The 18,463-nt window shown below is 47.7% G+C and overlaps 1 protein-coding gene across 4 annotated transcripts in view; it reads right to left on the reverse strand.

Annotated features, from left to right (window-relative positions):
* Positions 1–1,972: 1,972 nt before the first annotated feature.
* RPTOR (regulatory associated protein of MTOR complex 1) overlaps positions 1,973–18,463 on the reverse strand; it is a 2,822,438-nt gene continuing 2,805,947 nt past the window's right edge. For all 4 annotated transcript variants that reach the window (XM_069655181.1, XM_069655184.1, XM_069655182.1 and 1 more), the window contains one exon: positions 1,973–5,321. In XM_069655181.1, coding sequence (XP_069511282.1) covers positions 5,253–5,321 — 69 coding nt within the window. In that variant the 3' untranslated portion in view covers positions 1,973–5,252. The remainder of the gene's footprint in view (positions 5,322–18,463) is intronic.

Consider the following 18,463-nt stretch of genomic DNA (forward strand, 5'->3'; position numbering starts at 1 on the left):
TTCGACACAGTCAACCACTCCATCCTCATAAAACGTCTCTGTGATACCCAAGGAATCACAGACAGGGCACTGGTGTGGCTTACCTTCTTCCTTTCAAACAGACCATGCCAAGTACAAATGGGGCCCCTTTCTCTCATCCACCTCACTCTCTACCTGTGGCGCCCCTTATGGCTCTATCCTATAGCCATGGCTCTTCAACATCTACCTGGCCCCTCTGGAACACCTGGTCTCCACCTTCTCCCCTCATTTGCAGTGTTATGCAGACACACCATTCTCTTTCAAGCTGCCATCCTCCTCCCCCTCTGCCTCTTCCCTCATACCTGTCTGCTATTCAGGCATGGTGCTCTGCCAATGATCTCTACCTTAAAGCCAGTAAGACAGAGATCCTTCTCATGGGGATAGCTGCTCCTTGTTTCCTCCCCACTCTCTGGCCAGTGAGGCAAAAAACCTTGGGATCATCTTTGAATCCTCTTTCTCTACACACATCATGGATCTTACCAAGAAGTCCACCTTTCAGCTGCACCTCCTCAGGGGCATTCTGCCTTTCCTTACCTTACCTTTCCCCAGAAGCTCATCTCCAGAGCCCTGGTTCTCTCTAGCTAGACTACTGCAACGGCCTCTTCCTCAATCTCCCTCTTTCCTGTCTTCACCCCCTTCAACTAATCCAGAATAACACTGCGAGACTTATTCTTGACCTCAAGCCCAGGGTCTGCATCTCCATCCATAAAATCTCTCCACTGGCTCCCAGTGACTGTAAATATCAGATTCAAGACCATCTGCACCATCCAGAAGGCTGCCTGGGGCCTGGTACCGCTCTACATCCAGCTCTCCCTCCCTAAATACCTCCCGGCCTTGGGTCCTTCGATTCCAACTCTCTGTAGGTCAAATGCTTCTCAAAGCAGAGAGTGGGAGGTAGATTCATTTCTTCGGCTGGTTCCTCACTCTGGAACAGCCTCGCTGCACCCCTCAGACTTCAGCTGGATCTTCTTAAGTTCGGAGAGACATTTCTGCCACAGCAGGCTGAGCACAGATATCAGGGCCAAGTGATTAGCTCAATGTGCTATCTGACCGGCAAATTAAAGATTTGACATGAAGCCTCATTCACTTTTGAACCCATAGTGAATGTGCTCACAGTACACCAAATGTATGTATAGTAAAATGTGCTTTTAAATAGTCTATATTGAAGTTAAATGCAGCTTTCACAACTGATTTACCAGTGCATTGATCATTAATCAGTGTAGTAATCATGGACATTAGTATTTCATAGGGAATAGTAAAGATGAGTAATTTCTTTATGATTTAAACTGGTTTAATTATTTAGATTTTTATTAAATAGACCTTCTGTGCAGACATGTGCATTTCTTGTCCCGAAAGGGGAGAGAGGCTGTAGGGACTCAATACTGTTAAACTGGTGTGTCCCAGGTTCATCAAAAGAACTTGGTTAAATAAATCAAAATTGTGCGTGCCCAATTTGGGGTGGGTAGACAATTCTCTTATACTAGATGTTGCTTGATTAAATCATCCAACAGGTATGTCACACCTAGCCCTCTCTACTCTCCCATCTGTGCACTGAATAGAGCTCACCCCCTCATATCTCACACCAGAGATCCAGCTGCTCAAAAGGCCACCTGACCCCACACCAACACCACATCCTGCAGGCCAGATACCAGACCTACATGACTTCCTTACCTGCAATTCCTCTTCACACCACACTCCACTTCCTGGCTCCATGCAGTGCTGGCCAGTCAGCGACCTGTGGATTTGGCGACCTGTATTCAGCGATGGGTAAAACCAGTTCTGTTGCAATACACCTAGTGAATATTTAGTGCACTTATTTTTGAATAATGTGTCCACCCCAATACAAGATTATTTTTCTAAAGGACACATTTTACAGCCTGCTCCAAGAGTAGCACAACATTCTGCACAATTGAGACAAAGAAAACGTGCTCTTACACAAAATATTCACGGTTCATGCAGTTAATCATTTTTTTTTTTATTAATCACTTCCGTTCAGCTGGTTTTGTCCCACATCACAGTCTTTTCTTTCCTCTTGTTTTTATTCTTTTTTTGTTATCTTGGTAAAAATAAATAGAGGCAGTTGATATCTAGGTTGCCCGCTCCTTTTCCGAGCTTTGGTTAACAATTCATGATTGGATGTCCGCATAATCTGTGTCAGTCCAGAACACACCCGGCCAAAGCTCAGGGAGGTTCACTGTTGGATCCGTTTTATACAAGATCCACCCCCACCCACCCCATCCCTGATCTTCCCCCTCGATCTTCCTTATCAACAATTCATTATAAGTTTAAACAAACAAATGCAACCGGCTGCAAATTGATTTTCGAATTGTTCAGCTTCTAAAGTTTTCATTTGCAGTAGAAGATTATTAGTACTAGAATCCAAGGTTGGAGAGACTTTACTCTTCCCCCACATCCCTCCCCAAAAAATAATGCCATATTTTTTATTGAAAATTACGGTTCCAACGAGGTGGACCAATTATTTCAAAACATCACATCCTACCCAAAATCCCTGCCCCAGAAACCAAGAATGCTGTTGCAGTTTTAAGATGTGCTTTAACAAAACAGGGCAGTGAAGGTGCACTGCTTCTTGGCATGAAATGGCAACTGCGGATGGGTGCAAGAGACTTCTTTGCCTGCAGGTTGTTGGTCACCAGCATTTTAGCACAACGTAAGTGATGAGTCCCTTCAGTTTTGTGGGTGGCAGACAGCACTGGCACGTGTATTATCAGAAGCGATGTGCCCGTTTTGTACTCTTTTCTTGAAACCTGCAAAGGTTTCTGGATGAGTTTCAAACGTACACATTTTAGTCTTTTTAAAGCAAAGAATCAGTGGCACAAAATTCGGAGAAGGGAAATATGGCTTATTGCAGAATCTTTTACCAACCTCCCTGAAATCCCGGTGAAACAAAACTGCAAAATCTTGTCCGATAACATAATTCTTCCATGGGCCACAAAAGTAAAGCGCAAAAAAGTGGGTGAGGGAGGTGAAATGCGAGAAAAACGAAATTGGTTGGTGCACCTGGAAAGCTGTTGGGAGTACTTTACATATCAGCTGTGGAGATGAACACAGCTCCAGCATGAGCGACACTATATTGGCAGTGAGCTGTGGAGAAATGCGATTCCTGTTCGGGTTGATCCAATGCTGTTTCCACCCTGGGCAACTGCAAGTATCATCGGACATTTGTATTCACTTTGGGGCCCTGCCCTTCACTGCACTGTGATTCATAAGCCCCATCAGGACACTGTGTAACCAATACCCCGAGTGCCCGCCTTCCAGAGATATCGAGGCCGAGGCCCCGATTCATTGCAGGCATCCAGATAAAGCTTGCGGGAGCACAACACAGAGATTCAGTGCGGCCCGCTGTGGCTGTAGAAATGTTCAACCTACGACTCCCATTAACCCTCAAAATGGACTATAATGGCTCGGGCTGATGCGAGTTCTAGGCCAACATATCTTCAGAGCAGAAGGTTGCCTAGCCTAGATGCCAGGGCATGCCAAGATGTATAGCCCTTGAGACACAGAGTGCCAGAAAAGCTGAACCCAGGACCATGCAGACCAAGGTGGTCTCTAATTTAATTAGAAGCACAAAAAGAAGATCTCAACAACCCAAGCTACAGCAAAGCCACAGCACACTATTTACCCACGGTGCTTACCGGTACCCAAAGTGCTGTGAGACTGCTCATCAACAACGGCCAAACGAACCTAGCATGAGAGGCCAGTCATAGCCCACACCTCAGGAGCAGCACAAGGCCTCCCAAAATATGTATTTTTAAATATGGGAGAGAATGACTTTGCAAAAATTAACAGGGGGTTCGCCGAAAATAGGTATGCCGACTCGGCGCTGGAAACCTTAAACAGATGTCAGTGCACCTCATCTTTGATCTAACTGTCATAGAGCAAACCTATATACCACCTGGGCATCCTAGCCGCACAGGTGAACGCCAGTGCACGCTCGTGCTGGCGCTCCACTCCGGTGCACTGGAGTTCCAGGTGGTTGTGCTGCAGCGCCCCACATCGTGCTGTCAGGGTACTGCATCCTACTGCAGATCCTGCTAGCCGTGCACCTCATCCTGCATATCTCACCCCCACGCACACCTTAAGTCTCATCACTCATTGCCAGGGTACCAATTGAGGCATACCACCCCAACACCTCACAGTTGGGACAAAGAACGTATCAACAAATCACAGCAGCCATACACTGCACTATAAAGACTGCAAAACAGCTGGAAAAGTTGCTCATAGCAACATGGTTTTTACCACGGGAGGCTGTAGGGGGCCATGCATTTAGCTCCCTACACTCGGCCCCTTCTGGTCCAGGCACCATTATTGGAGGGGGAAAGTCATTCTTGGGCCCTGGACAGAAACATGGATATCTCGCTTTATTCTTCTCCATGCACCCGTGCATTGGTGATCATTTTCTGCCACGACCCCATCGAGCACAACCTCTCTATAGTCCGCAGTGTGGGGTCTGATGGGTAACCGCAACCTTATGCATCTTTAACGCTGGGTAGGGAGCTTGATGTCGAATTGATTCACAAGCTTTGCATAATCCTGAACATTGGGAAGTTCATCTACATCATACAAATGACACTAACAAGAGCATTACTTTGCTAGGAAAGTTCGACCCGTATTGGGTTTGTGGGCCCCAGAAGTGTCTTGGGCCCACAGGGGCCAAGAGGCAGCAGAGCCCAAGGGCGAAGTAGTCCTAACCATGACCCAGAGCTGCATCTTCAGTCTCTGTCAAAGGTGGGGAGGGAATAACAGTGGGTAGATAGGACGAGAAATCACAGTTCACAATATGCACTAAAATAGTGTATTCAGTCCCAGGGCAGCTGTGCCCGCCCCTCTGACCAGGGTGTCCACATCGCCAGCTTGCAGGAGCCTCACAATCCATTACTCGAGCTAAAATCTATACTCCTTGAAAAAAAAATAAAAAGTATTGTGTGACTCCATACTAGGCAAGCCTCAGGCCCAGCTCTAGAGTAGGAGTATCCGTCATTTAAAAGAGAAACAAAGGGGTTGGGGGCGTTCGTGGGAGTCTAGGAGAATGTGGCACAGCTTTTCTGCAGTTTCACGACCGTCCTCGGTGAAGTGACAGGTTCAGGGTGCAAAGTGCAGCAGCAAACATCTGCACATTCAGGGCTGTCGTTCTGCATTGCATGGGCCTTCAGCGCACGCGACTTCGGGCGCATCGCCTCTGCACTGCTGCCAGCTTAGCCTCCAAGCACCTGCTGTTATCTGGCCCGCTTCTCTGCAGAGTAGATCGACATGTAGTAGTCATTGCTACCGACGGCCAGATGAGGCTGTGGGGAGAAGACAGAAAATTAGTCTGGGGAAGGTGGGACAGTGCAGTGAGACAAGAAGACTGAGGAAAGAAGGGAGCAGAAGCTTACACGGAGGGAGTGAAGATTCACAGGGCAACAAGTCTTCAGCCGAAGCCTAAACTGAACATTTTATTTTCACAAATCATGTCCCAAACATGAAAGACGCTTAAAAAAAGAAAATCCATTTTACATTTGCTCTCATGTTTCATTTTAACAAAGTTACTCACCGTAGTAACTACCTTACTCCTAAGTCCATAGTGCCCTTTCAACCATACTTTTGGGACATTCCCTCCTGTGGGAAGAGACGGAGCACTTTATGTAAAAAAAAAAGCATCAAAATGAAAAATGTGTCGTCTTATTTTTACGCGAGGTACCGCACGCAGCCGTAACCCCGCCCTCCTTAGCTCTGCCCCGCGCATCATCCTTCAGCCCTTTTCTATCGCCAGGTCTGAGACCATTTAAGCAATAATAGAGGATACTTATTAGAGGAGATGGCGGGCGGGCGTATGGAGGAGAGGTGACTATGGACTAGGAGTAAGGTATTCACTACGGTGAGTAACTTTGTTATACTCCTACGTCCCGTCCCCTTTCCTCCATACTTTTGGGAGATAACCAAGCACTCCTTACAGGATAACGGGTGGATGGAACTCCTTTACTGAAAGAGGTTTTTGAGAACAGCTTGCCCGAACTGAGCATCAGCCCTGGAGCTCAGGTCTAAGCAGTAACGTTTCACAAAAGCCGATAGGGAAGCCCACATAGCTGCTTTGGGAATTGGTTTACCAGGGAACATATTTTTGGAAGGCAACGGCAGCCGCCTTGCCTCGCACAAGATGGGCATGAATTCCCTTTGGAGGCTGAAGGCCCTGAATGGTATACGCCTCAGAGATACAGGAAGCAATCCATCGGGAGATAGTTGCTTTCAAGGCAGGCTTTCTTTTCGGGTCACTGTAGGTCACCAGGAGCTGGGAAGAGCTCAGAAGATTAGATGTTATATCCAAATAAAACTTCTTAAGAGCTCGCCTTTCATCCAAATTATGCAGAACCCTCTCGGCTTCTAAGGCCGGTTCTGGGAAGAAAACTGGTAAGGAAATAGACTGGTTCAGTTGAAAATCAGATACCACCTTTGGAAGGAAAGAAGGATTGGTCTGAAGGACAACCTTATCCTTGTGAAAGGTGAGGAATGGATGTTCTACCGACAAGGCTTGCAGCTCGCTTTCACGCTTTGCCGAAGTCACCGCAATCAGAAAAGTCATTTTCCATGAAAGGAATTTCAAATCCACCGTAGCCATGGGCTCAAAGGGTTTATGGCATAAAGCAGCAAGAACCACATTAAGATCCCACTTAGGATGCGGGTTACGCACAGGTGGATACAGATGCAATAGACCTGCAAAGTGCCTTTTAATGACAGGGTTTGTCAAAGAAAAAGAGCAAGAATCCAAAGACAGGCAAGCAGCAATAGCTGACAAATAAGTCCTGCAAGACGAGACATGCATGCCCGAAGCTGCCAGATCAGAAATGAAGGACAGCACCATATCGTTGCCAGCTTCTCTGGGGTCCAGCTTTTTTGCTAAACACCAGTGACAGAAAGTGAGCCATTTGCTCCTATACTGAGACCTGCTCGAAGGTTTTCTAGCCGCCTGGATGATACGCATATTATCAGCGGACAAATTGAATCTTTCTAAAGATTTGAACTCGGGCATCAGGCCGCTAAGCTGAATGATTGTGGGGTGGGGTGCCACATCTCCTGATCGCTTTGGTGAAGCAAGTTGGGAATCAGCAGAAGCCTGATCAGCGAGCAGACTCACAGATGCTGAAGCTCTGAAAACCAGAATCTGGCTGGCCACCAAGGGGCTATGAACAGGAGAGTGCAATTCGACGTGTTCCTGAGCTTGCATAGTGCCCAGTGAATCAGAGGAAGAGGCGGGAAGGTGTAGGCCCTCATATCGTGCCACGGAATCTCGAGAGCATCCCCCCAGGGAAGAAGCTCCAAGCCCGTTCCTGGAAGCATAAAGAGGAAGTTTCCTGTTCGATGATGTCGCAAAGAGGTCCACTTCTGGAGTGCCCCAATGGCAAAAAATGTCAGAGAGGATCTCCGTGTTCAGCTCCCACTCGTAGCTGACCACTGCTCACCGGCTGAGGGAGAGAGTCTGCCGTTACATTCAGCTGGCCCAGAATGTGTATCACCAACAGCCAAACACTGTGCTGAATGGCCCCTTCCCAAATCTGAATGGCTAGATTTACAAGGGAAGGTGACCTGGTACCCACTGCTTATTGATGTAAAACATGGATACTGCATTGTCCGTACGGACGCAGACCACCTTGTTCGCAATCCCCTGGCTTGAAAGCTTTAAGCGCCAGAAAAATCACCAGGAGCTGAAGATAATTTATGTGAAATTGTCTGTCCTGCGGCCACCATAGGTCAAAAACCTGAAGATGATCCATCGTCGCGCCCCACCTGATAAGGGAGGAGTCCGTCGTAATGGTCACCTAAGGGGAGGGCGCCTGAAAAGGCGCACCCACCAACAGATTGCAGGAAGAAGACCACCATAGGAGATCTGTCGTCATGCATGGTGGAACCGGAACCATTTTGGTGTCCGGGTCCACTGCCTGGAGCCAGGAGCTCCGAAGAGCCAACTGCATAAATCGCATCTTGAGACACGCCAGGGGAAGAGCAAGCACGCACGAGGCCATGAGGCCCGGAAGCCTCTGGAAACACCAGGCGGACATGCTCTCTGACTGAATGAAGTCTTGACACCTGGTTAACAGATCCGCCATTCTGTCCACCGTCAAGTACACCCTGCAGTCGATCGTGTTCCAACGGAAACCCAGGAATATCAGGTCCTGAGAGATCGTCATGGAGGATTTCCGCCAGTTCACCGACAGCCCAAGACTGAACAGGAGCTGAAGGAGATACTGAAGATTGCTCGAGGCTTTCACTGGACAGGGACTGCGCAGAAGCCAGTCATCTAAATATGGATATATGTAAATACCCTGTAGCCTTAAAAAAGCCGCAATGACTGACATCTTTGTGAAGACACGCAGTGCAGAGCTGTGACCAAAAGGGAGCCCTCAAAACTGATAGTGCTCCTCTCCCAGGGAGAACTGCAGATATATCCGATGCGGGCTCCAGATCAGAATATGCATATAAGCATCCTGAAGGTCCACAGTGCTGAGCCAGTCGCCCTTCTGTGGAGAGGACTTTATTTGCCAGGGCGTAATCATCTTGAATTTCTCTTGGGGAAGAGAAAGGTTGAACTGGGAAAGGTCTAGAATGCTGCGCAGGCCAGCCTGGTTGGGTTTTGGCACCGTAAACAGATAAGAGTAGAAGCCCTCCCCTTGTTCCGCTAATGGGAACGGGTTCTATCGCCCTGAGATCTAGAAGCTTCTGGACCTCGGCTCTGAGTGAGGGCATCCCTGACTGCTGAAAGGGAGGACTGAAGGGTGGGTTGGGGGGAGGGGCAAGCGAAAGCCCGCCGAGTGATGGACAAAACCCACTGGTCGTCGGTGATGGTTTGCCACGCCTCCAGATGAGATGAGATTCGTCCTTTCACCAGTCTCATGCGAGCGCCAAAAAATATAATTTTGCAGACTTTTCAGCTGAAAGACTACCTGTCCCTGCAGAGGAGGCTGACGACCAAGAGAAAAACCGGCCACGTCGCTGCCTCCGGCGGGAGTTACCCGGCGGAGGATCAGTCCTGCGCGACCTGCGGTCCTGGAACCTTCTGAAGCCTGAAGAGGATCGAGATAGGGACCCAGATCTCTGATCTTTGACTGGGGCCTACACGAGCAGCAACAGAGACTTGGCAGTTTGCATGCTCGCCTTAGTCTTGGTGAGCTTGTCATCCGCTGAAGAACGAAACAACTCTTTGTCCTCAAAAGGCAGGTCCAGAACTTTATAGACCTCCTTCGAAAACTTTGTTGCATAAAGCCAAGCCTGACGAGAGGTGTCCACCCCCAGAATAAGGCCACGAGCTGAAGTGTCGACATGGTGCGCAGCAGCCTCCCGCATGACCTGCGCCAACACCCTGGTGACTGACAAGCTGCCTTTAAAGTCTTCTAACCTGTCAACAGGAATTAACTCCTGGAAGTCAGCCAAATCTCTCCACAGTTTCATATTCGCCGTGGCCAGGATGAGCTCTGCATTAGCCAGACAATTGCAGCGCCGAATTGGCAAAAATCTTCTCGCCCAAGGAATCAAGCAATTTGTCCTCCTTGGACAGAACTTGAGCCACAGCTGCAGAAGACGCAGAGGCCGGCTTGGATTGCAGAGTGGCGCCACAACCACTGTCGAAGACAGAAGCGGGCATGCCGCCAAGGCTACTTCCTCGGAGGTGTGAAGCCTGTAATGAGGGTCAATCCTTTTATTTACATGCAGCCTGGTGTGGGGTTTATCCAGACTTTGCAGGCCTCGGCTAGGACGTCCCTCTGAAGGAACAGGCCGCTACGCTCCTGTGGAGACAAGGTTAGTGCCCCTGGTAGCACCCCTTCCTGCAGAGCGGATGCCTCAGGCACTGGTATGTCAAAGATTGACAGGTCTAGTACCCGGTCGTGAAATGCTCTGACAGAACGGGGCTGGTATTCAATATCCTGATCTGCTAAGGAGTTGTCTGGAGCATCCGGATCCCCCGAATGCGACGTTACAGGCGTCAGATTGACATCATGCTCTGCTGGAGACTTGTCCACCGGTGACAAGGGAGGCAGAGGCAAAGAGCCGGAAGAGGGCCGGGAGGCAGAGGAGGTGCTACCGTCGGGGCAACATGCACCGTGACAGGAACTGTCGGGGCAGGCAACGGAGTCTGAGGGCAGATTTCCCTAAAGAGGCCCTTAAAGTACTCCCTCATGGGATCAGAGTTCATTAGACTATGAAATGTCCCAAAAAAGGCATCCTCTGCTGAGATCTTAGGCACTGGAGTGGGCATAGGCCTCTCATGAGAAGCATAACCCCACAAAAGCAGTGAAGAGGGCTGCCAAGAGAGCCCGCCACCTACCGGGTCTACAGAGACCAATGGGGCAGATGTAGGAGGAAGCGAGACCGAATGTAGTAGTGGCATCCGAGTACTTCCGTCATAGGAAGGGCGGAACGGATTCACACTGTCGTGTCGAAATGGTTGTCCACCGAAAAGAAGGTTCCCTGCACCCGCCGACCATAGCGTGGGTGTGAGGGAGGAATCCAAAATGGATGCCGTAGACCACGCGGGAACGGCTGCCATTTTGTGAAAATCTGAGGGGAACTGCGTCACATGTGATGAGGCAGTTGACTCCACAGACTGGCCAGGGGACCTGACTGAAATTTTAGCCTTGACACAAGGAACCTTGGCAGAGCCGGTGCTATGGGGCCTTGGATGTTTACTTGACATCCTGTCCCTTGAATTAGCCTCCAAAGGAGGACCCTCGGCAAAGCCGGTAACAGAGGAGTTACGGTCGACAACCTCTCCCCGTGCCCCCTCAACAGAACCGGTAGCACTGCAAGCGTGGGAAAGTTGAGGAATCCACCTCACAGACAAGACCTTAACAGGCCTCTCAGTTCTGTTGGTACACACCTGAGCCTCGTTAAGAGGAACCTCGGAACAGAGCCCGGTCTTAATAGCTCCCCCGAGAGGGGACTCCAACCGTGGTTTCGGTACAGAAAGACTCAGAGGCCTCAGGGCGCAACCCAGTGTCTGTGCAGGAAGCTCCTAACAAGGAGACCTCGGAGCGAACTCCGGTACCCAACGCCTCAGCACGATTATGCTGGTTATTAGCACCTGATCAGTGAACCTCGGATCGTGATCCGGTACAGACAGGCCCCTCAGGGAAACCCTCGGAAAGAACCTTGGTACACCCATTAGGCCTGCGAGGCACCTCAGGGATAACCCCGGTAGCAGAGCTTTTGAAGCCCCTCCCAGACCAGGAGGACCCCGGGAAGGAGTCCCCCGGCCAGGGTGGCCTGAAAAGTAAAGAACTTATCGGGCGTCTCGTCTTTCCGTCAATGAAGAGTTGGGAAATGCGATGGAGGAATCTTCTGGAAGATCTCCTCTCACCGACAAAGACAACGTTGAAGTGCCCAGACCGAAATGGAGTCGCAGAAGAAACACGAGTGCCAACGGTGTTCCGGTCCCAGACACTCCAAGCAGAGAGAATGGGGATCCACCATAGCGAAGCGACGCTCGCAAGAGGAACAAGTTGCAAAACCCAGACGCTCCGGCATAGACAGAGGACTACACGACCGCAGAACCGGAGCAGGAGAGAAGGACAACGGGAAAGAAAAAAGGTCTTCCCGGTGATTGTAATGCATCCAGCCCCTACCGTGCAGAGAAAAGGACTGAAGGGTGATGCGCGGGGCAGAGCTAAGGAGGCGGGGTTACGGCCGTGTGCAGTACCCCGCGTAAAAAGAGTAGGAGGACACATTTTTCAATTTGATGCCTTTTTACAAAAAGTGCTCCGGTCCGTCCCACAGGATGGAATGTCCCAAAAGTATGGAGGAAAGGGGACGGGAAGTAGGAGCAATGTATCTTCGTTTTAATCAATATATGATCCTTATTTAAAGCATACAATTCATAGAAGAACAGTTTAACGAAAATGTAGGGGCCAACAGTATGGAAGGATGCGGCATATGCAAAACCAGTGCTAATCAAAGAGGCAGCCTTCAATCTAATGGCTATTGCAATCAGCAATTGTCATTGCGAATCCATACATTGCAATCACTTACGGGTTGCATGGTAGCTTGTGTGAAATGTGAGTTTTGAACCTTTCTTGCATCTTACATAGAAATGTAATAAATGGGTTCTACTCACTAATGCAGGACACAAGCCGAGTGTTCGTAGGTGAGTGGTCTCCACATCCCATCTATTCCTAAAAAGGGAACTCCCTCTTTCATAGCCCAAAAGAGTAGGAGAATGCTCCCATAAGTACAATTGTATTATTGGTTATTTATAACGTGTTTAACACCTTAGAGGTTTCTAAGTCTGGATCCATGAGTCAAACCGTTGTGTCTCTGTGTCGTCTTTCTTCCAAGATGAGCATTTTGCCACTGAGCTATACTGCCCGTGCCTAAACACCCAAAGAGACAGGCATGGCTAGACCAGGGGAAAGCCACAGATGTGAAAGCCTGATAGGGGACTGATTCTGCCCAGACAATACCATGTCTATGAAGGCAGTTGCTCAATTCCACAAAATCTCTCACCTCCTTCCCAGCACACTAAAGGCAACAAGGGTCTTACAAAGTCTTTTTCAATGTGTCTCACTTATCAACCCACCATTCCACAACGCTGTCAGATACCGTGCTCTCTCTTTCTGTCCACATAGAAAGGTGCTATCCTCTCTCACACCTTCCCTGTTGGGGCAGACTGGCCATCATATTTTTTGAGAGACTTCCGACTAAGTAAGTTCTCCAAAGAGATCAAAATGGATTGGGAAATGGAGGCCACATATTGCACTGCTTGACAAGTGAACGACTCATCCCCAGACCCCTAGGTAACACCGGTTGGGAACCATCAACCATCCACAACTAACACCAATTTCACCAACAAAACAGCCCTCTTATTATGTCCCATAAAAACAGTCCTAATTCTCTATACACCCTATGGCAGACTGGCCTACAGGGAAATGAAAGATTTCCCAACATGATTTTCTCCGAGGCATCTTCGATGTGGGCATGGCACTCTGCCTGACATATAATCGACTACCTCGGCCCTACTGGTTCCAGCTAAATGCTCACTTCTTCTCCTCTCTAGCAAACAAATATGTGCACCCCAGCCTGATATTTAGTAAGGAATATGGCCATGTTTAATTTGATTCTCCTTTGCAATCTGCACTCCATACTTGTTTCTCCGAGTTGTTGCACTGCATTCACATAAGACTGCACGGTATTCGACAGGATACCGATAGCAAGAAACTATATGGCCGGAGCGAACAGCTTTTTATCAGCCGGAATTTGGCCGAATACTTACTCAAAACCAAAGTTCAGTACACCCCTAATAAATATGTAAAGCTTGCTTAACAGATTTTCTGTTTTATGAAGAACGTTATTGTGCTGGATTCAGCTGCTGAATGGCAAAGGCCAGGATGAATTAGAGTTAAAAGTGCCCTTACTGGGCTGAGAGTACCAGGATATTATTAACTTACTGTAAGCAGGTTTAATTGCCTGCCCCTTGTGGCAGCTGTTGCGCAATGTTAATGAAATTCCTAAAAAGGTTAGTTCCACTTTAAACGTGTATAGTTCAGATCGCCAACTTGCAAATCTCTCACCAGTAGGAAATGGACTGCTGGGTTTTTACTCATTCTGCGTGGTGTATATTGCTATTGAAGTCCCATCACTTAGGGGAGGGGGGTTCCATTCCCTGCTTATATTTGCTGACTTTCCGGCAACCCTACTGTCCCTTCCTCTTCGATTTTTGTCAATTGGTGCTCAGAACTGTGCAACTCTTCCCCAACTTAGACTGTCCTTGTGTTGTCTGGGCCAGGCCCTTTGCCGACCTTGTTCCCCCGTCCATAGGGCACCATCTTCGGATGGTATTCCCGGTCTCTAGCCCAGCCCTGGAAAGAATAACCCATGGTTGATGGCAGTTGGTTACTCTTTAGGAGGTATCCTATATAAGTTACTTGCTGTAGTGCCCAAGGTAATCCAAGTCCACAGTCCCCTTAACGCATACTGTATGGGCGTCCCTCGCTAGGGACGGGAGACAGAACTTTTTTCACTAGAAAAATTATCTTACCCTTTAAATTTAGATTTGTGCGGTAGCGCGGCCCTAGGAGCCTGCGCTACCCTGACTCCGCCAACTGGCACGGCCACTCAGTCCCCTTTGACGCATCGACAATATTAACATTGCCTAATGACACTAGTTTTATTAGGGGGGGAGAATGGTGGGATGTATGGAGGAAAGGGGACTATGGACTAGGAGTACGTTAGTCACTACGGTGAGTAACTTAGAATTATTCCTACGTCCCATCCCCTTTCCTCCATACTGCATGGGCGATTACAAATGAATGTAGCCGAGGGTGGAGAGTTGCCCCTCTTAAGAAACAAGATCCTTAACACTGTCTGACCAAATTCCACGTCCGACTTGGCGCTGGCATCCAAACAGTAGTGCTTGAAGAAGGCCAAGGGAGTAGCCCATGTAGCCACTTTGGGGATAACCTGCCATGGAACGTGCCTTTGGAAAGCTATCACCGTGGCCTTAGCTCTGATGGCGTGGGCAAGCATATTTGCTGGCAATGGCCTGTGCTGCCCCTCATACGCCACCGTGATTGCCATAATCATCCACCCCGCAATGAAAGCCTTGGAGGCCTGACAGCCTGGTTTTGAACCTCTAAAGGTGACGAATAGGGCGTCTGACTTGCGAAAGCTCTTGGGTATGTCCATGTATAGTCTTAGTGACTGTCTGATGTCTAGACAGTGCAGTACCCTCTGTGCGTCATCCGTATGGTCCGCAAAGAAAGTTGGTAGGACTATCTCCTCATTAAGGTGAAAAGAAGGGACGACATTGGGTAAGAATGTGGGGTGTGTTCTGAGCACCACCTTGTTCTTATGAAATGTAGTATATGGCTCTGAAGCCACTAGTGCCCGGATCTCACTGATCCGGCATGTAGTGGTAAGGCCCACTAGGAGGGCCGTCTTAATTGTTACTAGCCTGATGTCCGCGGGCGCCATTGGCTCAAATGGTTTATGCGCCAAGGCGCCCAGGACCGCATTGAGGTCCCACACTGGATGCAGTTTCTTGATAGGAGGATATAGCCTAGTCAGGCCCGCAAAGTGCCTCTTAACCACCGGAATCGAGGATGACAATACCTCCTCCTGAGAGTTCTTGTAAGCTCCAATGGCCTCCAGATAGGTGTGGCATGCGTCTACTTGCACGCCTGAATGTGCAAGGTGTGAAGAGAAGGAGAGCACGTTGTCCAACGTACAAGACAAAGGATGAATTTCTTTTGATTCTGCCCAGCGACAGAACCTGGTTCACTTGCTTTTGTACTGGCTCCTGGTGGTGTCACTCCTAGCCCCCTGTATAATGGCCAGGTTAGCCTGTAACAGGTGCAGATGCTTCAGTGAGACCTGTTCAGGAACCACACTGCAAGGGCTAACTTCTGCGGGGAGGGGTGGATGACTGTGCCCCACTGCTGAAAGAGTAGGTTTTCCTGGGCCCCGCGGGAGAGGCATGAGGGCCTATGTTAGGGAGAGATATCTTAAATGGCTTATTTCCCTTACCTATTGAGTCCCTCAGCAGCTATGCTGGATTTCTAGGATTTATTTTTTCACCTGGTAAGAGTGTGAACCTTTTTCCCAATCTTACATGTTTTTTTCCATGTGTGATTTTACCATTCTGTGTGTTCTTGGGCTCTGGAGCCTCACCTACTCCATGAGCACCACTTTTTTCATGTGTGTTACACAGCACCTTCAGTGTAGTAACACAGAGTTGTCTTTTCGACTCCCCACTGACTCAATTTTTCTGGGGCCGACTACTGTCCCCCAGAAACATGTAAAGTTGCCATTAACTTTATGTAGTCTCTTTAAACCACAGACGAAGTACACCCCATTTTACATGGAGTATTGGAAAGGGTTAATTCTTATCCCCTTTTGTCTGTGCCTCTTGGAGCCTTGTTTCGCTCCCTTAACATTCAGACTTGGCTGGTGGCAGTGGTAACTACCCTAACTTCTCTACCGCGATTATATTATATAAACGTGGTATTGTTTTAGGCTATTATATTAGCCTCGAACATAAACCCGCTTGATCAAATACATTTTATTTTGGCTCCGGCTGGGTTTATTCGCCTTTTCTTATTGTTAAAGACTTTTGTGTTTTTCTCTGTGTGCCAAACCTGGGATGATACCTTTGTTCGCTATCTTTTCGCAGGCTTCTGCACCTTAAGGCGCCTGATAGTCTAGGTAGGCAGGATGTGAGGGAGGGATCTTCAGACACCTGCCATGGGTTCCCTTGGTAACCCAAGTCGCACTCTTGTCTGATTGGCTAAGGGGACTGGCCTTGCCAGGCCAGCCACCCTGCTGTGTGATTGACAGCCAGGCTGTATGAATGGGGGAAAACTGCATAAAAAGCAGGTCTCTGGGACTAGAAAGGCAGAGTCGCCACTGGCACGAAAGAACCAACGAGGAACTGGAAGAATAGGACCCCTACCACGACTGAACCCCCCGGTGAAGCCCTGCTGCAGGTCCGAATCTCCGACTGCGACGACAGCGAAGATCCTCCAGGAAACTTCTTCGCTTGAGCTGGTGGGACCAACCAGTTCACCCAAACTGCAAGCCAGGATCCCTCCTCTGGTTCAATTCGCTGTACAGAGCTACAGAGGGCCGGATGGCCAGGAAGGTCGGACCCTGCATGGGTTTTAAGGAGCAAAATAAATCAAGTTCCCAGATATGGGAAATCCCGTCCTCTGCACTCTGTGGATGGCTCAATGACGAGTCCTGTTTTTTATTTGTATTAAATTGATGATTAGGTAATGTTTTTAAATGAATATTTACCTAAAAAGATGATAGCTTATTCACATATTTATCAATACACATTGACAAAGTTAAATGCTTTAGTACAAATCAAATGATTTATTAGAAGCCCAACACGTTTCGTCAAACCTCACTTCTTCAGGGACAATTTGCATAATTTTTCTTAAAGAAATCTGGAAAACATAATATTCAAACAATTGCATATTAGTCCCAATCATTTCAGTACATTATATACTTTCTATAATTTAACACCAAAATATGACAAAACAGACTGTCTAGTAGTGAACATCTGAACATCAGAATGTATTCTTCGATAATCAATCACGTCTTTTTCAGAAAACCAATAACCTAATTTGTAGACAGAAGATTATCAGACTTAGGTCCACAAATTAGGTTGTTGAATTTTCTTTACAATTGCATCATATTTTGGTGTTAAATTATAGAAAGTATATAATGTACTGAGATGATTGGGACTAATATGCAATTGTTTGAATATTATGTTTTTCAGATTTCTTTAGGAAAAATACTGCAAATTGCCCCTGAAGAAGTGAATTGTTTCACAAAATGCGTTGGGCTTCTAATAAATCATTTGATTTGTACTAAAGCATTTAACTTTGTCAATGTGTATTGATATACATATTTTTTTTTATTATTTATTTGTTTATGGTTTTACAAAGAAAACCTTTACAAAGTATAAAAGGGAATGAATAAAAGAGCAGGCAAAAAGAAAAAGAAAAAAGCCGATCAGGAGAAAAGAAGTGGAAAGGGCCCCTCAGGGCAATGAGGTAACAGTTCAGGATTTCGATTAGACAAGCACACCCATCGGCATTTTAGCTGTGTTTTGTTAGGATCAAGCAATTTTCCAGGACCCTAACGACAGCCGTAGTGAGCATGACTTCTTGACCAGAAATCAATCTGTCCCAGAAGGAGTCCCTGTGTTAAGGTCTCCTCCCTAGAGACGAATCTTCCAAGCAGCTGCATTCTTGCCCTCCAGGTGCCCTCGCATTCTAACAACAAATGTCTCAATGATTGTGAGTTTGGTAGGGCGCAAGACCTGCAGAGCTTTATGGCCTTATCGCCCTGGTTTCTTTTAGCCAAGATTTCTCCAGTGTGAGCCAAATTCAATCTTAATCTAAGAAAATTATTTCGAATGTTCTGATCAGGAAATTTTTGGAGATAACGTGGTAATGTGCCTACTTTTCTCTCAACTTTCAGAAAAAGGTTCGGTGGATTCAAAAGTCTGACTCCCTCGATCGTGCGGATCCAGTCACATATTTCAAGTTGTTTTCTGATTTTCAGGGGGTTAACAAGGAGTATTTCTGTTGTTAGGTTCAACCTCAATAAAATATCGCCCACTTTTCTCTCCAGACCAAGAAGTTGTTTCGATTTGCCCTTTTTATGATGTTCATTTACGTCGAAGAATAGGGTAGAAGGTCTGGCAATGATAATGTCCCGATAAAGCGACAAGAGCTTCCAGTCCACACGACAACCCAGGGAGATCAGACCCAATTCAAATCTCAGACTGGTGAGGGGGGTGCATGCGGGTAGATGTAATACCGCTTTCCACAGCCTACCCTCAATTTTGTTCCATTCGAAGTTCCAAAGCAAAGGTTTCGCTTCTAAACCGTAGAGGAGGACTGGTGCTGCTTTACCAATATAGAATTTAACAAGCGGGGATAATGAAAATCTACAG

The sequence above is a fragment of the Ambystoma mexicanum genome, chromosome 3q (assembly GCF_040938575.1).
Source record: "Ambystoma mexicanum isolate Mex_15411 chromosome 3q, UKY_AmexF1_1, whole genome shotgun sequence".
Lineage (NCBI taxonomy): Eukaryota > Metazoa > Chordata > Amphibia > Caudata > Ambystomatidae > Ambystoma > Ambystoma mexicanum.